Consider the following 21822-nt stretch of genomic DNA (forward strand, 5'->3'; position numbering starts at 1 on the left):
ATAATAGTAAATTGAACTGTATTCTAATTAATTTATTATTAATTTTTTTTTGTATTTCAAGTATATCAAATATAGCTGATCAAAACTTTTATTAAATTTATATAAAATCATATTTAACTACAAAATTTAAAAGACTTTTTACTCTTTTTGTATAATAAAAATGTTTTGGCATATTGGTATCAAATAACACCATTTAAACTAAAAAAAATAAAACAAAAATAAAAAAAAATAAATAAGAAATAAAAGAAAATAATCAGTAATGAAACCATTTAACTATAACTACATTTCTGAAACTAAAACAATTCAAATATTTTTTTGAACTTAATTAAAATACTTCTAATTATTTTCTTAGCATTAATTAAATATTAGCTAAAACCACATCACTATTTTTATTTTTGTAAATTATTTATATTGATTAATTTGTTTATATATTACTTTCTTAAAATAGCAATAATAAACATAAAAGTTTATATTTCTAATGTGATAATAAATTATTTCTTTTTTAAATAAATATAAAAATTATTATATTTGCATTTATAAATCATATAAAATAAATTTTTATTTAATAGTAAAATTTAACTTTTTAACTAAAGCAGTTACAGTAAAATAAATATAAAATTTTAATAGTTTAATTAACAATAACTAAAAATTATATTTCAAACTTTATAAAAATTTTTTTTTTTTTATTTATAGTATATCTGGTTGAAACTTTATGTTAACATCGTAACAGTACAAGATACAAATAAGGAAAGTCCTCCACTCCCGCTGTGCAATGAGAATGTTCAGGCACACTTGAAAAACTTCATAAAAATTGAATTAGTAGTTAACTAGTTATTAAGAAATTAAATTAATAATTTATTGTTAATTTTTAATTATTAATTTTTCAATAATTACTAATTTGATTTTTATGAAATTTGAAATATAATCTTTAAAGTTGCAGGCTAAACTGGTTTTTGAATTTAGCAAAACGTCTAAACCTCAGTTTCGTCAATTTTTTTATAAGAGTTTATTATAGTTTTGTCATTTCATATAATTTTTATAGTCAAGTTTCCCCAAATTTTTATTAATATTTTAATATAGTTTTGTCAAGTTTCACATTTACTATAAGGTTTCGCCTGCAACCTTAATAATCTTATTTTTACCTAATTATTTAATTTTATATTTATTTTTATTATAATCACTCTAGTTGAAAAGTTAAAAATTTATCATTAAGAAAAAAATCTTGTATTATATAATTTGTAAATATCAAACATCAATAAAATAATTTTTTATATTTATTTAAGAAATTATAATGTAAAGAATTTTTTTTAAAAAAAAAACTTAAATAAATTTTTATTTAATATAATTAAAAATAAAGTAATCCTAAACTTTTTATGTAAAAGTATATAATTTACTATAATCTACTGAAATTCTATATTAAACTACACAGTTTATCTTCACTATAATAAATCCTATGGGCTGGAGATTAAAATTTATTATAATGAGAAATTCACTATACTGAAGATCATTTTATTATATATAAAAAATCTGTATTTAAATTTTTCTTTATTATAGCAAATTATTCATTATATAAAAATTTGCTATAAGGAGGGTAAACTGTATTTATTTAATTCTATTAATTATAATTACTTTTAATTAGCAAATTTAAATATTTAATTATTAAACTTTAGATAAAAATTAAATATTTGAAGTTAAATATATATGGTTATTTAAATTTTTTAGTAATTTATTTTTTAATTATTTAGATTAAAAATATTACAATATTTTATATTATTATAATAATTTATAAAATAAATTAGCATTTATTATATATTTTATTAGGAAACTTATATATTTACATTTTATTTTTATTTTTGGAATAATTATGCTAGATTATATCTTTGTAAGCTATTTTGTTTAACAAAAACTAAAAAGTAAAATTATATTTAAAGATCAAAATAAGCAATACTGGTAATGCTAGTAAAGACTAATAATTCCAATATGTCTGAACTGGGGTTTGCACAAATATTTATATAAAATTTTCCTTTTATAGATAATGTAAGATACAAACTGGCATTATTGTAATTCCGGCTCTGAAAAAATACGTACAACTAATAGTTGGCTGCATCGTCTTTATAATTTATATACAGTACATAACTTTTGGGTCCAAGCCAAAGCCCGGCCTAGATCATATAATCCCAAATATCATTAAAAAAAAACTTTGTTTTTAACAATCTTTCTATTTAAAAAGAATATTGTTTAAACAGTGATGACTTATCAAAGAAGCGCAAGATATTATAGGTCTAATCATATTATGATTTGTTTGTTGCAAAACTGACAATAGAATTTTCTTGTTTACATAATTATCACACATACACTGCATGGATACTGTGTAATAGATCACAAAATGCAAATGTATTGTTTAAAACTGCAAAACATGAATACAGACGTTCTGGTGCATGTGTATTTGTTTGTAATTATTCAATTGAAAAAAAAAAATGAATTTTTAATCGTTTTTATGGATTATCTTCATTCATCAAAAATGAAAAAATCATTATACTTGACTCTAATTTTCGTATTATACATTTCATGTTCGAGTGTCTTCTCTTATGAAATAATTAAAACATCCAAGGATGTAACAAATATGGAACTAATATTAGATGTTAGGACATATGATGACGGAACTTATATGCTTTACGGATGGGACAAAATATTATTTGTTTTTCCAAATGATTCATCTGCTGAGATTGATCGTGAAAAATATCTCCGAAACGGGTACAACAATATTAGAACATACCCATTAACAAAAAACTATTTTCTTTATTTGTATGGGAAAGATTTCGATCAATATGGAGATATTATAGATTGGAATGGTAATATTATTTTAAAGTAAGAACAATTTTCTTTTTTGAATAATGAATGCTTAAAAAGAATAAACTTAAATTTTACGTTATATACATGTTAGTAATATATTTTTTGGACCTACAAATCGGGATGATAATAATGATATTGATATCAAAGGAATTGAAATAGAAAAGCCAAGTTTTTTAATTGCACTGGGCGTTCCCGAAGGTGATTATTTTTATTGGAAAAGATTTGAATTCAAAAATGACATCACCAGTTTCTTAGAGGTGGTGAACAGTTCCATCATAATAGATAAAGACTACATGATAAGTCAAGTTAAAATTTTTAATACTATTGACGGACGCCAAGCTATTGTATATTCAACCACTTTAAGAAATGGTAGTACTAGCTATTCTGATGCACCAGTTTTTTACGAAAAAGCCACTGCGCAGATTTCCATATTAACATTTAAGGAAGATTTGATACAAACTTTTGAACCAGTAATTTTGTTCGAAATCAATACTATGCTCGGCGTTATTTTAAAAGTAGATGAATGTCAAGCCAGTTTTAATGCTCAAAATAATGTTTGTTTTATTAGAATTTTGCATGCAAATGGGACTTTATATAAATCGATACTTTTTTCAACTGCTGGTTCAGTAATTAAAATCGAAAACTTGAAAAATTTTGGCAGTGAAAATTCAAATATAATAGTTAGTGATGAGAGCACATTGATACCTTTTTTATATGGAGGATACATTCTAGTTAATAGTATAAATAACATCAATGTTGGCTATATTTATGATGAGAATGGGAATAATATTAGGGAATTGGATATACCTGAAATTTATAAAAATTCGGGTAATATATATAGAAGTGGTGTACTTTCAATTAATAATACGGCTTGGATGTTGCTTGATAATAGTAGTATTGGTTGGTCACTTGCAACATTTGAGACGCCTCAAGAACTTAACAAAGGTAAGTCATTTCGATTTTGTAATTTGTTATAGCAAACACTATATTTACTCACGCTTAATTTAATAATGATGTACCTTTTTTCTAAAGCCCAATTTCAAAACCCGTTAATCACATCACTTATACCATCGTTGAATCAACAAATTAATAAAAATGAAATATTGAATGTAAAAATAACATTTTCCATTAAAGTAATAAAATCAACTGGAAAAATCACGATTTATGAGTTAAAAAATGATAACCAACCCATATTTAATATTAGACAAACTTATCCAGTGATGTCGGATCTTTGCGAACTACAAGACGGTGGTAATGCTTTATCTTGTCAAATCCTACAAAGTACATTCAATAGACCAAATAGTAATTATATGATTGTTGTTGATAATGGATTTGTTAGATCTTTCTCTATTGAAGAACCATTATCCGGAATTAATAAAGGATTTTGGAAGGTGACTACTAACCAATGTAAGAAAAATTTTATTTGCTGGCATTATCTTTATAAGAAGCAGGATTTTTTATTAACACATTTTGATTCAGTAACCGAACCAAATAAAATAGCAGGTAAATAACATGCGTAAGTTTATTACGTATGTACTGTACTTATAACGAACACATTAAAATAATATAATTATGCATTTTTCACTAACTAGAGTCTACAACGGGAACATTACAACTTACAACATTTGGAACAAGTTATTATAACAATTTTTCTTCATCAGCCGAAAAAGACGATTTTAAGAACGCATTACAAAATCAGCTATGTGATAGCATTCCAATCAACCAATCAAGATTTCGAATGTCGGGAAAATTGCTACCTGATACGCGAAAAAAGGACCAACTTTTGATTGAATTTAAAATTTTATCAACTCAAGATAAATATGAACCAAATGTTGAGAGTATCATAAATGATTTAAATACAATTATAAAAAATAAAGAAATCGTATTGCCTTTAAATCTTTCTAATCTTATTGATCAAGAATATGGGTTTGTTCAAGCATGTAAGTTTTAAAATGAGAATATTTTCATCTAATAGTTAACTATCAGCATTCAACTAACAAAAAGTATGCATTATTATTATTAGCAAATATATGGGAAGAAAATAAATTTATATTATTGGGTTTAGGCATAGCACTGCTTATTTTTTGTTTGATTTATTTATGGGCTAGAAGAAGAAATTCGGAGGTAGACAAAATTTATGAAAAATTCAATCTAAGAGAAACTCAGTCGTAATTATTATACTAATTAATTAATATATCAAATCCATTTATTTGTAGGGTAACAATTTTGCATTAATTCAGGCTGTAATGATTTGGTTTGATTTAACGATGGATATTCTATTTATTGTCAAGAATGGTCATGATGTAGAAAAATTATACATCCCAAGGTAAGGATTTTATCTTTAAGTCGGATATATTAAATTCATTAATATCTAACATGTACATGTATTATCTTTCTCATTTAGTGTAATTGTTTTAGCAGTATCAATCATTTTCAACGTAATTTCAGCATTTAAATTATTTACATACGAATTAAAAAACAATGAGAAATTTTTAGAATGGTTTATAGGGAACGCTAAATTAGCATCAATTTTCACAATTTTATCATCTGCCGATGTAGGTGCCTTGAGTATATTGAACTCAAGGTTCGGTGGATTCGAATTATTTAATTCATCATTATCATTAAAAACTCAAAAAAAGATATTTTACGGTACGACTGCTAATTTATTTATTGAGGACATACCACAGTTAACAATTCAGGTAATATATATGCATATATTTAAATACGCAAATTTGTCTAAACTGAGGTATCGATGATGTTTAACAGAATCATTTATTATATAGATTCTATACAGAATGAACGTAATTACCTATAGTACAATTCCGCTTTTAAGCTTAATTACAAGCTCTATATTGGTTGCAAGTGACGTATTATCAAGAACTTACAATCTCATTTCTGGGTTATATTTTATACATAAAAAGAAGGAACCAAAAGATAGCAATGAATCTGATTTACCTGAGGTGTTAATCGATTAATTTCACTATCGATAATCGAATTAGATTATTATTATTAAAAATAACTTTTGCTGCGGAGTTAATTTATGGTTACTCATAGGATGAGTATATCTGATATGATAAATTTTATCTATAATGACAGTTGAATTTTGATATATAATTATATCTTTGTTGTACAATTAATTTTCTTCTTCTAAGCAGTAAAGTGAAATATGAATATTGATAATATATCCAATGTTGAAGATTTTCAGGTTAAACTAGTACGATGTAAAATTATCAGTACTTTTTTTTACTATTGGTCAACTGTACGACCAGTAATTCACTTTTTTTAATCTTTTTTTAATAAATGCTCGTGATGAGAATTTTCACGCACATAAATTTTTTTACTGATAAATTAATTTTTTTCGAAGTACGGTACATAATAAGCCACTGGTCAAGAGTCTATTTTATTATTAGTCTCGATTTTTTACAAATATATATTTCCTCAAACTTTCTCTCAAACTTCTTTCTTTAAAAATAACTTTACAGAATTATATTTATAGCATAATGTTATTTTGTTATTATTGTAAGTACAAATATTGAGAACTGAACTCTCTCTTGAAAAAATATATATATATATGGATAATCTTTAGAAAAACATAATGGATAGCTAATAAAAAGGAAGTAACCAATATATCAGTTATCAAACCAAAGTAATAGGAGGGTTTGCATCTTAAAGATTCGAAAAATTACAATAATATTAAGTTCATTAAAAAAAAATAATTAAAACATTAAATAATAAAACCTAAAGATATTAAAACAACATACAAACCATTCTTTGCAGGATCTACAAATCAAAAGTAAATCGGTCTCGTCAGGTCCTTAGCCGGTTTGGAATTTTTGGAAAAGTAGCAACAACTGTGCCTTAAAATTTTGAGGCACAGTAGGTTAGTCTAAGGGAAAAAAACTTTTTTTGCCCAGCTTTTTGGCATTTATCCTACAACAGAAGGTCCTTACCAGGGGCTTAATGAACTCGTAGTTAAATAGCAGATTTTATCGACCATTTCAGGTTTTACATTATTTCGTTGTTTTTTGCATAGAAATTAAGTTTTTTAAATGCTGTTCGGATATTTTCTTTTAATAATGCAAAAATTGAGTTTTAAATAGGCAGGGATTATGGTGACACCGTTTTCTTTGAGATGAACATCTACCAAAAAATAGCCATTGATTTGGTCGTATTCACAATCTCAGTGAATTATATTTTCTGCATATAAGTGCATTTGTAATCTATCTAAAAAACAATGATGTCTTTTCTGTATATCGTATCGTATAATAAAGCTTTACCCATATGACCATATTGGTTAATAATAATAGCATGATGTGAAACTGAAAATAAAACGATTAGCCGAAAGCATTTAATTGGTAATCTTTTCCATTTTACACAGTTGCTATACGCACTCCTGTGACTTTGACTTAAAAACATCAAAGGTTTTGTTGATGTGAATTTGGATTTGTATTGGAAACGGCCACAAATGCGTTTATATCACTTTATACGTGATAATATGTGATATCTAAGAGATAATATATAGTATATTTATATCATTTATTAATCGGACGATTGATAAAAAAGTAATTTGTTGCGAAGAAAAAAAAGCAAAGATAATTTATTATTTGTTAAAATAAATACTACCATTCTATTAATTAGGAATAAAAATTTGTACCCATTATTAAAATTAAATTACTATTCTAAATAAATTACAAACTAATAACTCCTCTTTAAAAATTAAAATATTTTTTATATCTATTATTTTATTCTCTGCTTATTCAATAAAACCCAAAAATTAATAGTAAATACTTGGTGCAGTACAAAGACAGAGGCCGTGACCTCGAGGTCATGCACTACCAAAACGGGATCACGTGATATATCAAGCTAACGAAGCTAACGGCTAATTTCTCTTACCACATAATCGATTTTATCCCAACCTAATTTAACAATAGTCAAAGCCGAGAATGATCTTATTCGTTGTATCTTATAATATCCGATGCGACGGAAAAGATCATAAATTTTTCGAGCTCTTTCTGTTTCTTACGAAACGTAGGTTTAGTTACCTCCTTTGGAAGCTCTTTCCTGATTTCATCATTGACTAGTCTCTGGGCCTCGTACTCCCCTTTAGTTTTTTTATGAAAGTCAAGACGCCACGATCTGAATTTAAAAAGTAGATACAATGATAAATAACAGTTATCATAATGGAAGTTTGGTTACCAGTAGTGACTGCCCCAGACTTTCTAGTGTCTAATCTTGGACGTATCAAAAACAAACGAAATCCCTGTAAAAGAAAAGGTTATATTAGTTATATACGAATAGGGTTAAAAATTAACAATGTTTATAAGAGTTTGCAGTTAGTTGCGTGAGCATTCCAGAAAATAAGCCTCATGTTAATAATGGCATTAAACATGACTGATAATTGGGAATGAGGTACTCCACTGGTAAAGACTACCCATATTTAAGTTACACAAAAAGTCATATATAATCAGTTATATCATTATATTTTGTGACTCATTTAACTTTTTTAAACTTTAATATTTTTAACGCGAAAAACTATCAATATGTCAGATATGTCAGATGAACTGTTGTCTTTACGACACGAAAGAGCTTTGGAATTATTACAAAAGCCAGAAATTAAGGAGTTTTTTGAGGACAGAAATAAAAGATTTATTAATATAACCGCATTGAAAGAGTGGGAAGAAGCGGGAGAACCGTTTGAAATATTAGGTATTTATAATCATCATAGAACATTTCAAAATCTCAATAAATTGAAACCTATCTGTTAAATTTTTAGCATCTTTAGAATATATGAAAAGAGAAGCTCATAAAATTGGCGTTAGCTCCGGATCGTTTAGTAATGTTACTGGTAAGTCTATTAATGTTCTACTTGATTAGTTAAAATAAAGTCACATAACTTTTTAACATTTTAAAGGAACCGGCGGATGTAACTCTGCCAATGGAAGATTGGAAGTATGTCTAAGATTTATCCCAACAATCACCAGAAGACCGGGAAGGTGCGCTCGTCTCATACTCCCGCCAGTGACCGACCTACCATATACAAGAACAATAAATATCGTAATAAAAATTCTAAACTAACCCATCTCTGACATATTACCTAAGCAAAATGCTCAACAGTCTGAATGACCTAAACCTTTTAAGGTATATTGAAAGAAATGTATACGAGAATATAGAGAAAATGAATTGCGATTAAGTCCTCCTACTCAAATTGGGATTTAATCCATAAATTTGCTTTTTTGTATGTACTAATTTTACCAAGATTTGATCGTTTGATATTATTACATCGTTTAGAGCAATTGCCTTCTTTAAAATTGAAGATCACGCATTATATGTAAGTTTTCTAAATAATTTTTACAGCAACTATCTCTAGTAATAGTATAAAATAATGTAAATCTATAGATCTAGCATTAGTATAGAATAATGTAGAGACGTTGTCATTGCTTGTATGAATAAAATATAGTAACAAAATGCAAATTTTTTCGCATTGTGCAAACATGATTGCTGACAATTTGGTAACTTTGCTAAAAGAATAAACGAAGATATTCTTAAAATTATATACATAGATTCTTTATTATTACAAAAAATTTTTTTCCCTAGAATTGTGAGTCTAGATTTTGGATCAAAATTCAGAAGGTTGTGAATTGTGGCAGTATTGTGGCACCATACAAAATTTAAATACAGATCAAAAAAAGGTTCGGGTTGCTTCGACTTCTAGCGCAGATTCTCTATGAAGGCCTTTCCTTTCCTTAATTTCAGAAATTCGAGTGGTATCAGAAGACAATTCCCGTATAAGTAAAACGGTAGAGTCCTTCTCTTGAACAGATTTCCAAGATTTTTTCACTGGTCGGAGTGAAATGATCTGCACGGAGTTTATACTATAGAAATTACCCACACTTATCATTTTAATGAAACCTTTATTAAATTTTATCGATTGAAATCATCAGGAAATTTTTTATGTGCAAATTATACATAAAAAAATTGTGAAAATGCGCAAGATTTTATTTTTTATGTTAATCGATTTAAGTACCCTCAAAAAGAGCATTGATTGAATAATAAATTGCAAGTTTTTATTTATACATTTTTAAGTATAATATTGTACATTTTTTTTATCATGTTGTATATTTTTAAGTATTTATATTGCACAATTTTAAATTTTCATGTTTGTCTTCGGGTTGGTGATTTTGCAATACAAAGATAAAAAAAAATGCGGGTGTCAACACACCCTTCCTGCTGTGTTAGCTTAAAGAGGCTTTCCTTTTCTCTAACTTCCGAAATCTTAGGTGTGCCGATGCTGACTATTACGGAAGCGGAGGATTAGGCTGATAATATCGTTATTGTCATTTTCAGTGGTTGACATCTTGCTTTCCTAAATACAAGGCCCATAGTGAGAAAATTTCGCTCTCATGCAAGCATAACTTCAGGCATTAATTTTTGCGGAGGTTTTTGCGGAAAAGTTGACTGAACTTCCACTAGTTTCAACATGCTTATATCTTGCTGAAAAAGGAGGAAAGGAGATAAGGAGCGTGATTAATATTATCGTATGATGCCAAGAAAACTATGAAGGCACATGTATGTGAAATCATCATAATTTTTTCATGGAGATCTACTGGAAAGACTCAAAGTTAGACTAACGCCTAGCGATCTTGGAATTGCGAAGTTCTCAGTCTTTCATAACATATGGTTTTGTCGTCACTATTAACTTATAGGGTAGGTCCTGTGTTGCATGTAGACCTCCTATCACATTTTTTTCACATTTGTTTATGTTTTCTTTCGAATATATATATGCAAAAATTAACAATTTGTGACTCAGCAAAAAAATCTTCCGAGCTGAAGATCACTGCTCCGGATTCGGGTTAGTTGTCCTCTCGATAAGTATTGCATTCAGATTATTAGCAATGCTGGACTGACTGATATAATTTTTAATCCCAGTTATACTATCAGTCACTGATTCTTTTTCCGCCTGAATAAGCACTTCTACCAATTCATGATAATAATCATTTTTTGCAATACATCTTCCTTTGGTGTTAATCCACTATAAAATTCACTTCTAAAATGATCTTTGCAGAGTTTGACAATATCATTACATTTCTTCGCCTTTAATCAGTAATCCACTATTGATTCTTCACCTTGAATAAACAATCTACATCAGAACTTCTCAATACCATCCGGCCATATTCCCTTCGAAGTTCATGCAGACAATATGGCAATTTTATCAGACTCAATATCACTTTTTTCTCTAAATATTTGAAAAAAGACTTCAGGGATATATTTTTCAAAAAATTATTTTACTGTCCTATCCTGAAGATCTCTGATCAAAAAATAATTGCTTAAGCGCTTTCTCTCTTCAACACCTCTAACTGCCTTGTCTCCCAATAGGTTTTTATTGTGCAAAAAAGATTGTCCCAGTATCTTTACTCATCGGGATTCCTTTCATTACCCCATTTATATTTCAATCCATATTCTTTGATAAATTCATCATAGCCTCCATCTGGCATTTTACCAATAGATCATTTATATTTTTATAAAAAATTATGTGACATATCCGCAAAAAAATAACTTATGTATGATCGATCACATTGCTGAAGATCACTGATCTGGCTCGTTATTCTGTGTAGGTTCATATTTTACTCCTTTGAATGGAATCGCAAAGTTATCATCTATAGTAAGTAATAAATTACACGTATCAATAGTTGCATTATTTTTTTGCGACCATGACATTCCCAAAATTAAATCAGGGTAATGATCAGGCCAATCTGACCCAAGAATCATGAATTCAGTGTGTTCAGACGTTCAGTACTTTTATGTTTCTCGTCAACATTAAAGCTAGACGAAATTTAAACTTTCCTAATATAGAATAGGACGCAAGTGGAGTTTGTAATTCAGCACTATTACTTTCATTGTGGTATGTAAGATCCAGCTCATTAATAATTTTTTGGCTAATACCATTTATATTGCCACCAAAGTCAATTGATGCTTTAATGGAAAATTTTTCTTCAATTATGCACTTCATTTTATTATGGCATATAATATTCAAACATAAAAAATAAACTATATTCACTGCTTCAGACTATTTGTCTGCTCCTTCTAAGATTCATCATCTTATTACCGAGATAATTTTCCTCATACACCTTACTTTATTTACTATAATGCTAGTTTTCTTTTTTAATGGCATATAATTAGAATCATTTGATACCATTTCTTCAAAATCCTCAGATTTCTCAGTTGAACTATTTATGGAATCTTTGTCACAATTACAATGCTCCATAGCAAATAGTTTAAGCCAGGAATGATAATCTTCCAATTTTTTTTTCTAGTGCTCTAATTTCTCCAGAAAGTGCACTATATACTTCTACATTTTACTTGTTTAATTCAAATAATATCTGGATTAATTTCTTCATATATCTAATAACTTTCTGCTCACCAGATATACTATCAGATGAATACTTTTAATCAGTTACCATTTTAGAGTTGTATTTATATATTATATCTCTAAACAAAAAAAATAATAAAATTTGCACAGCACTTTAATGATTAATAAATGATATCTAATCAGATCAGTCCTAGAAGGACCATCTATCTATATAATTAGTTTTCATTGAAAATGTAGAATAGTCTTACTTAATTATAAGGTTGCCTTTTTTTTATATATTGATTATAGTATATCTTTTAGATGGTTGTTAGAATTGTATCTTAATGTTTCATTGGAAAAGTATTAGCCTTTTGATAAATTCTTTATACTATGCATTATACCAGCAAATACTAATCCTAAATTGCATAAATAGCTAAAAAGAAATGGCTTACTACTTTTGGAAAGAAATTCAGCTTTTTTTAGAATATACTTAAGTATATAGATCTAGGTTTAGATATATACAAATTTAATTTTAGTAGGATGGGTGTAAAATATAATCATTACATTAGTTAAGATCTGTTTATTAGATGTATTAATTACATTATACAAATCCAATCTTTCCTTAATTTATTCTAATGATAAGTAGTCTGAAAAATTACTCACTTTCTATTCAAGTTAATTACTATGCTTTTTTTGGATTTTATTAAATAAATTGCATCACAATAGGACCTCACTTCTAAGATAAATTATCCAGTAAGATTTATATATAAATTTGTTAAAAATTCTTTTTAACTAATTAACCAATAGAATTTAAGCAAATTTTAAAGTAAGGTTTCATATAAAAGTTAAAATTTTTTACAGTACATCTATTAATAGTAGGCAGGGTTCTATTATAATATTTACTAAAATATTTATTAATAGTACTTATTGAATATAAGATATATTGAAAAAGTATTTACAAATATTAATTTAAAATATTAAAAAAATATTTAATTTTTTAAATACTTAATATTATTAACTATTAAGTATTTATTTTTTTATTATTTAATAAATATAAAATTTTAATATTATTAAATATTATTACTTGGTAGTGTTCTGCATGAATCGATTCATAACATGGTATGATCCTGATTATTTTTGAATAATAAAAACGTATTTTGCAAATATCTTTTGATTTAGCGGTCTGATTTTAATGATCTTTTTTTTTATTTTGATCAGGGCAATTAGACTTATCGATTAAAAAAAAATCATCGAAATTGGATCACTAGATTCTGAGATAATAATTTTTGAAGGTTGAATTGAGTCTGAATTAAATTCAAACCAAATTGAATTTCAGAGGAGAAATTTGATTTATACAAAACACTACTATTTGGTAAACATAAGGTTTTATTTGGTTTAATTTTGTAATATGATTATCTCTCAATTCAACATAGTAGAAATTATTATCTCTAAGGCTTTAAGTTTTTACAATTTTTTCAAAGTCTAGAAAAATAGAATGAAGTAATAATAACATTAGTAGTAATTTTAATTAAGGTTTCTGAAAAACTAAAGGGTTTTTGCAAGTTAATGAAATGCTAAAATAGTAAAACTTTACCAAAGCTATATAAAAGTTTTATTAAAAAAGTTAGCAAAATTCTAGAGAAAATAAAGTAAAATCTGATAAAACTTATTATAAATGTTAAAACTGCTAAAATCTTACTAAAATTATAATAAAATTATAATAAAATCTTGAAGAAACTAATTGTAGAATTTTAGAAAAGTTTAATAAATAAAGTAAATAAAGTGAAAAAAGAGTTAGACATTTCTTCTTTTTTTAATTTAATATCATACTTTTCCAATGAATTTTTAACTTAAAAGTAAAGATTTTTCATATATTTCTTATTTTTCTTGAACTGAAAATTCTTTTTTATCAGTTTATTATTTATATTTTGTTGCATATATGTTTAATTCCAGCCAGCCAATAAAAAAAGTATATTTTTTAAACAAAAAAATGGCCAATAAGAGAAAAACAAAAAAAAAAATTTTTTTTAAACAAAAAGAATGGATAATAAGGGAAAAAATAAAAAAAATGTTTTTTTTTAAATAAAAGGAATGGCTAATAAAAGAAAAAAACAAAATAATTAGTTTTTTTTAAACAAAAGAAATAGTTGATAAGAAAAAAAAAAAGTAAATTAAAATAAAAAAAATTTTAAATGAAAAAAATTCTTTGTTCTTTAATTTCATTCTAATTTCATTTCATCTTAGGTTTTAAGTTTTAACTCTTTTGCAATTTTAGTATTTTAGAATTTCAGGTGGATTTTTATTTTTTGTTTTCTTTTTTTATTTTTATTTTATTTTATTTTATTTTTTTTTAGATTTTAGTTTTTTAACATTTCAGCTCTTTAGTTTAAAAGAATGTCTTTTTTTTTATTTTTTTGTTTTGTTTCTTTGTTCTTTTTATTCTTTTTGTTTTAATTAATTTTTTTTTGTTTTTAGATTCTAACTTAAATTTCAATTTTTTAGCATTTCAGTTTTCAGTTCAAAAGTACATCTTTTTTCATTTTTTTATTTCATTTTTTTGTTCTTTTTATTTTTTTTATTTTAACTAATTTTTCTCTATTCTTAATAAATCCTGATTCTTTAACATTTCAGCTTTCAGTTTAATTTTTTTTTTTTTTTCTGCAGCACATTCAGTAGTTTATTAAAAAAGTAAATTCAGTATGAAACTGCTTTTTCTTAAAGAGGAACCTCTCCTCTTAATCTATGTCCTAGAAAAATTTAATGATTTATTGTCTTCTGTATGTATAGAAGAAAAATCTTTATTCTTTAATCATTTATATTATGAGTCTTTTGCTATTTTGCTAAAAATGATTTTTTTTTGAGATATGTTTAATATATCAAAATACTTTTATTATACTTTTGTTATTATATTATTTTGTAATTATACTGTATCTAATTCTATAAAAATAATTCAAAATAATATCACAATGATTTTTTAATATTTTTATTATTGTAATGTAATATTATTTTAATATATTAATTTCAAAAATATTTCATATATATTTTGATATATTTTAAAAATTTTATAAAATAATTGCATAATTATTTTAAAAGCCACTGTATTTAGATTTGTAATAATATTTCAAAAAATTGATTTTTTGTAAAGCATTGTTGCTGGTTGTAATTAGACAGTAAATCTCTATCAGATAATATCCTCATATTGTTATCTAAGTGCATGTGGTGTATTATGGCAAAAATACTTGCCTGAGGAATTTGAGAGATTATTTAATGGTGAGAATGGTATAAGTAATATACTAATGTTTGCCAATACTTCTAAGAATGGAGATTGCCTTCCTCCTGTAAAGGATCACTGAAGATTGTTCAAATCCTTCAGCATTGCACCACAAGTGGCAACAACCCCGAATTACACATTGGATAAATTCTTCAATGAATCATACCAACGATCACTGTGGTCCCAACATCATTTTTTTTGTTAAATTTGAAAAAGTCACAGTTCCCGTTTTTGTACAGATTAAGTTATGCTATTCCCTTCACACAATTGCAGGGGCCCTTAGTACAATTCATCCAGAAATGTTTTATCAGGACAAGAATGGAGTAATTCTTGATGAGAAATCAAATAAACCTATCATTAATAAGATAAAACAAAGATGTGAGAAATGTGATGGTTCAATTGGCTTATTAATTGCTTACCCAGCTGATTTCTGTCAGGGATCATTTGTTACAAACAATCATTCGTATGATCTAAGAAACCGCTCAAAACAGAAACAATTAATCGGAATTATTAATTACAAGGATGCATCAAAAATTTTTCAAGGGGATCATCTAAAATTTTTAGATGCGCTTAAAGACATCATGAAGAAAGAGTAGTATAAGAGGTGGGAAAAGGTAGTAAAAAACGCAAGAATTAATTATTGCCGGAAGATTATATAGCTTGATGTCTTTAATCACGTTGTTATAAATATAAAATATGCAATTATTTGTTCCCGTGATACATGATATATAACCGTTACTGCGCATTTACTTATCGAGTTCAATGGGTACCAAGACCATTGAGATAACCCAAAAACAGCGAGATATACCGCTTAAGGTCATCATCCAAGTCAAATGTAGGTAGTCCTACTGCAACAGTAGCCATGTCGTCTCTGGTGGATTGTTGTTAGGAGGAGGAGGAGTCAGATTTCATATTCGATCACAACTTTCATATAGGATGCGATTTATTTTATCTAAGTGGGGTTTTAGGTCTCACTTTTTTTATTATTCCACGAAAAAATCACATTATTAAATAAAAACCTTATTAATAAAATGAGTATAGATTGGCAACTATATGATACCGTATAATGCGGGCCAGGGTATCTTGCAAATTTTAGGTGGTCAGTTGACGCTGTACCCGGAGGTGGACGAAATTTTTTATTATAAATGAACTGTTTTGAAAACTTGTAGTATATTCAGTATATTCAAAAAATTATTTACATGTGTCGCCTAAAATTAGAATGTTTAAATGATTTTTTTCAGAAAAAAGAGGGGGATACTATACATAAGGCAAACAGGTATTAATTGCCATATCATCTATTAATAATATATTTACATTTAATCAATACAAAAAAAAAAATATTTTTTTGACCAAGTAGCTTTTAATTTACAAACTAAATATCTTGAAGAATTGATCGAACGTGTCTTGCGAGGCAAGATGCGAGCACGCGTTATATGATATGTTTTATGATATATTAAAATCTATTCTATAAAGTACAGTTATGCAAACTAATAAGAATATAAAAATGAGTGCTATTATAATTATTTCCTTTGGTTTAAATTCCCGGTACTATAGATAGTTACACGCGTTCAGGCTTGGTTGTAACACACTTCAATATGAAATAAGTTGTGAGAGTATAATCAGACGATTATTGTTACCATGGGCAGGAGATACCTTTCCAAATGGTATCCTTATATAAGGAGCGTTATAATTTCAATTCAGGCTATGCCATACATGGATTTGACGAACTACCTTTTATTCCAAACTGTTGATTTGGCCATGATAAAAGGAAATTAAACAAAAAAAATATTATACTTCCTAGTTAATATTTAGAGTAAATGATTGTAAATCTGCATTAATAGCATTAAAATATACACTTCATTATTAATAAAGCCAAGAAATGATTAAGATGGTCCTTCCCAGAAGATAGAATCTGATAATAGATGAGAAAATAAAATACAACATTTATTAAAAGTTTAGAAGTGATATTATTTATACAAATAAACAAATAAAATATTAATATACAATATTTTTTCTAAAATTAATCAAAAACATCTAAAGTTTCTCTTCCTTTATAATCTAAGTGTTCCTGATTTACATAATATAATAAATAAGCAGCAAAAGCCGATAGAATAAATCCGATAAGGAAAATCACTATATCATTATTGTCTTGCTGAGATGATGAATATGAATCTATATCTGGTAAGTTTGTTTGACACCACTGTTCGATCTTTAATATATAAAAAGGAAAGAATTAGAAATTTTCATAATAAAAGAAATTTAAATAATGTGAAGTAAATTTACCTTTCCACATGCTACACTAATTTTCATAAAATTTGGATCTTTACTATCATTCTTTTGAATAATGACTTTTGAATAATAGCGAAAGATATTTGCGACTTCATAAATATTCGTACATTTTAGAATCAACTAAATAAAATTTTAAAATAAGTGTAAATTTCAAAACAAAATCTTCTGATTTAATATAGGTATATCTCTCACCTTAACAGTTTCACCTTTACGAATTTTAACGACTGAATGATAAACGTTATAATTTTTAAATAATAAAGCTAAAGTAGCAATAGCCATTACCTGAGGTATAGCACAAAAACTAAATATACTTTTATTCTGTATTTTATTCATATAAGTTAAACATTCAGGAGCATGTTGTAAAGCATTTAATATCATTGTTGATAAACAATCAACTGCTTTCTTTTCATATCCTGGTTTTCTAAAATCCGCTAAATCGTCAACATATTTTGTCCAAATTTCTTTTGGCCAAAATCTACGATTTACTAATAGATCTTCCAAGTAATCTCTTATAATATTCGTTTTTTGTAAAAACAATCCCATCAAATTCGAGCTGAAATTGCAAAAAGAGGGTGGAACTTAGAAGTTAAATTACAGTTAGAAAGAAGAAAAATGAAAAAGAAGAGAGAAGACCCACAGTTCGGTTTCTTTAGCTAACTCCGGTTTTTCCAATCCACTTGTACTAAATAAACTACTTAAACCGATTCCAACCAATCCAGCAACATAATGACAATATAAATCAAAATCTTTATTTGTCATAACTCCATATTTATTATATGCTGCATCCTTTGCATAATCAGCCATACCATTTCCCATCTTATCAGCAATATCTGCAATAACATTCTGAAACTTTTTTCTCAAACCTAAAAATTCTTCAATTACGACATCAAATTCCACAAGTAATTGCCGATCTTTTTCATCCGGACCGTCTATACAAATTAAAATTATTCATTGAGAATTTGTTTAAAAGCTTAAGAAAATAATAATTATTAAATATTCTTACTTTCGTCAAAAGTCCATCCTTTCTTATAAATTGTTTTATGAAAATCTCTCAATAAAGGTTCTTTCTTTTCAATAGGAATCGACATATCATCTTCAATGGTATCAAGCCCACGTAACACTAGATAAAATATACAAACCTAAAATTTTTCGAGATTATTTAAAAAAGGCATTCGTTAACTTTTATCAATGGCGAATAAGGCAGGATTGTTGATTACAAATAAGTTATTCTCAAAAAAATTTTTAGTAACTTATCAGGAACTACGTAATTCGGGAACCAATAAATTAACTTACGGCGTCTCTAATTTCATCGTCCAATTCTTGAATAACAGCAGCAAATGACCTAGAAGTTTTGTTTAAAAATTCATAACAGCGAATTTTTGCTTTTTGTTCAGGAGGAATTACATGAATAGGTGAAGACTTAAGAAACTTATATTGAATTAAAGCTACAATTTCACTTGGATGAAATATCGATTGAAAAAGAGATGTTGCCATTTCTTAAACTTAAATTTTAAAAACGTTTATGAAAAACAAGAGTAAAAATGAATGACTCTTTATTTCTTTCTTTTTCACATTACTAATGGGATTTTATACCGCATGATGGTGTAACATTAAAATTTTTCGCGTTTAGTTTCACGAAAATATGCAAACATGTGTCAATGTAAAGGTTTCGGTAATTAAATCACGTTATCACATTTCTTGTAAAACTGTTTATCCGTTTGCTATCAGTCTGATTGATTAAAACCGTTCATTGGTTGTTTTGCTAAGGAAATCTTTTTTTGTTAAGACATTAATTTAATTAATTTAACGGATTATCCGGATTATATCCATCATTCCAGCTTAGGAATTCGTTTTTTAACAATCCTGATTTTAGCAATTTTTTTCAAAAGCTTAATAAAAAGCTTTTGTTTATAGTTGCTGGCCTGCATTATAAGAACAACTGATACAGATTTTTTTTATCAATGTAAACATTACACAAGTTTATCATGTGATATTAGTTCAATACTCACTTAACATCTAGTACAACTAAAAGGATGAAAAGTCAGTCTCGAAAATTTTCTTCTTAAATAAATATGGCGTCAATACAATCATCTTCACAGGCTGTAAATGAAGAAAATGGACAATCTATTGAAGATGATAATAATTTTGTTCCTGTTCGTAAAACGTATAATACTTTAGGTCTAAGCATATTATGTATTGGTATCGCATCGTTTGTTATACAAACGGTAATAAAAGATATTATATTTTTAATCTTGAAATCTTGTTAATTAAAATTTTTTAACAGATTACCTTCCTTTTTCAAATAGGAACTAGCACAATTTGTACAAACAGGAATTAAATTTCATAAACCATATTTCATTCTGTAAGTTATAGTAATAATTTTATTATATTGTCTTTTTTTATTAAAAAATTTAATTAAAAGAAATTCATTAAATAGATGGGTAGCACATAGTTGTTATATGATAATATTACCGCTTCAATTTATGTTTAGACTGAATCCACTTCAATATTTAGTAGAATTTCTTGATGTTGGAGTTGAACTATTTGGTACAATTAAACCAACGTATTATTCAGTTTTAACAAGAAATCAAGCAGTGGAAGAAGTTGATCATAATAATTATTCGATTGACGATACATCTATAACTCAAATTTTAACATCCAGGTATTATAGATCAGTAATAATTTATATTCTAAAGATATCATTACTATTCGCTTGTGGTATATGTATATCAGGATATATTTGGTATATTGCCGTAAACTTAACCACAATGGCTAAATTAACGGCAATATATAACACGAGTTGTTTTTGGGCTTATGTATTTTCAATAATTTTATTAAGTGAGTCAATCAAAGTAGAAAAAATTATAGCGACATTTTTAAGTATTACAGGAGTAGTAATTATGACATTTTTTGGTAAAGAAAACAATGATAATGGACATTTTAATAATAATACTATTGTTATAGTGATGGGAGATTTATTAGCATGTTTTGGTGCTCTCATGTATGGATTATATCAAGTGCTTTATAAGAAATTAGGTAGTCCTCCAACACCGTCTTTTTTATTTGCAAATACAATAACAGGATTAATAGGAGTGCATACTTTTCTTTTTCTTTGGATACCGATACCATTATTACATTTTACTGGTATTGAATTATTTGAATTACCTGATTCAGGAACATTCGGCTTTATACTATTAATTGCAATAGCAGGAGTATTTTTTAATGCAAGTTTTATGTTAGTGATAGCATTAACTTCCCCTTTATTTGCTGCTATTGGTATTATGTTAACTATTCCAATTGTTGCTTGGGCTGATTTAATTGTTATTAATACACCGATAACTGTAAGTACTGTGGTCGGTAGTTTTTGTATATTATTAGCTTTTGTATTATTAAGTTGGGCAAGTATTAGGGATGAAATTAGAAAACTTTATTTTAGTTAGAGATAGATAATAGAGTAATTACTAGAATATTATCTAATGTAATTTTTGTAATATCTTTATTTTACTTAACTTTTTTTTAAAAAAAAAAAGTAAGAGATTTTTATTTCTCTTCAGTCCTTTTTATTTCATCATCTTGAAATCCTAAATTTTTCATTTCTTCAGGTGTCATTAGTCCTCTAATAATTAACATTAAATTTTTTTAAAAAAAAGTCATTAAAAGAAAGCTTTAAATTGGTCACATTTTAAATGAAAGGTTTTTTTTTTAAAAAAAAAGTATAAATTAAATAATTTCTTACTTATCCATTCTACATTTTAAATAGGTTTTTGATAGATGTCTACAATTTCCATTATTTCCTTGATTTTTTTTCAAACATTCAAGATATTCTTTAACAAATTGTTTGCATTCACCTTTTTATTTAAACCATATTTATTTACTAAATAATATATATATTTTCATAATAATAAATAAAATACCTTCATGATCTAAAGGAAAACTTCCCTTTTCTGGTGGTGTTGGTTTGAATGTAGAAATATTTGGTGGTCTACCAAATGACATTTTTTTATCCTTTAATAAAGAAAATAAGTTTGAAAGAAAAATTGTTAGAGTCAGATATCAGGTCGTC

General features: G+C 26.5%; 6 protein-coding genes across 6 annotated transcripts; 4 read left to right on the plus strand and 2 right to left on the minus strand.

The window, feature by feature from the left end:
- Positions 1 to 2521: 2521 nt before the first annotated feature.
- On the plus strand, positions 2522 to 5828 carry OCT59_005537 (uncharacterized protein; the record flags this gene model as incomplete). The annotated part of the gene is made up of 9 exons (XM_025320925.2): positions 2522 to 2868; positions 2945 to 3798; positions 3886 to 4260; positions 4333 to 4356; positions 4446 to 4793; positions 4877 to 4977; positions 5070 to 5179; positions 5258 to 5552; positions 5637 to 5828. 9 exons carry the CDS (start codon positions 2522 to 2524, stop codon positions 5826 to 5828), a joined length of 2646 nt encoding a protein of 881 aa, XP_025170195.2.
- A 2565-nt stretch (positions 5829 to 8393) lies between these two features.
- On the plus strand, positions 8394 to 8928 carry OCT59_005538 (uncharacterized protein; the record flags this gene model as incomplete). The annotated part of the gene is made up of 3 exons (XM_066138426.1): positions 8394 to 8559; positions 8627 to 8698; positions 8765 to 8928. 3 exons carry the CDS (start codon positions 8394 to 8396, stop codon positions 8926 to 8928), a joined length of 402 nt encoding a protein of 133 aa, XP_065997559.1.
- A 2704-nt stretch (positions 8929 to 11632) lies between these two features.
- OCT59_005539 (uncharacterized protein) lies at positions 11633 to 12115 on the minus strand (the record flags this gene model as incomplete). Its single annotated transcript, XM_025327651.2, has 2 exons — positions 11633 to 11854; positions 11984 to 12115. The coding sequence occupies 2 exons, from the start codon at positions 12113 to 12115 to the stop codon at positions 11633 to 11635; spliced, it is 354 nt and encodes a 117-aa protein (XP_025170196.2).
- Positions 12116 to 15150: 3035 nt separating this feature from the next.
- OCT59_005540 (uncharacterized protein) lies at positions 15151 to 16800 on the plus strand. The gene has a single exon (XM_066138427.1). The coding sequence runs from the start codon at positions 15626 to 15628 to the stop codon at positions 16064 to 16066; it is 441 nt and encodes a 146-aa protein (XP_065997560.1). The 5' UTR covers positions 15151 to 15625; the 3' UTR covers positions 16067 to 16800.
- Positions 16801 to 17384: 584 nt separating this feature from the next.
- OCT59_005541 (uncharacterized protein) lies at positions 17385 to 19253 on the minus strand (the record flags this gene model as incomplete). The annotated part of the gene is made up of 6 exons (XM_025327652.2): positions 17385 to 17679; positions 17754 to 17879; positions 17952 to 18312; positions 18397 to 18688; positions 18763 to 18898; positions 19053 to 19253. 6 exons carry the CDS (start codon positions 19251 to 19253, stop codon positions 17491 to 17493), a joined length of 1305 nt encoding a protein of 434 aa, XP_025170198.1. The 3' UTR covers positions 17385 to 17490.
- Positions 19254 to 19782: 529 nt separating this feature from the next.
- On the plus strand, positions 19783 to 21442 carry OCT59_005542 (uncharacterized protein). Its single transcript, XM_025320926.2, has 3 exons — positions 19783 to 19984; positions 20066 to 20121; positions 20197 to 21442. The coding sequence occupies exons 1-3, from the start codon at positions 19832 to 19834 to the stop codon at positions 21197 to 21199; spliced, it is 1212 nt and encodes a 403-aa protein (XP_025170199.1). The 5' UTR covers positions 19783 to 19831; the 3' UTR covers positions 21200 to 21442.
- Positions 21443 to 21822: the final 380 nt, after the last annotated feature.

The sequence above is a fragment of the Rhizophagus irregularis genome, chromosome 13, assembly GCF_026210795.1.
Source record: "Rhizophagus irregularis chromosome 13, complete sequence".
In the NCBI taxonomy this organism is placed as follows: Eukaryota; Fungi; Glomeromycota; class Glomeromycetes; order Glomerales; family Glomeraceae; genus Rhizophagus; species Rhizophagus irregularis.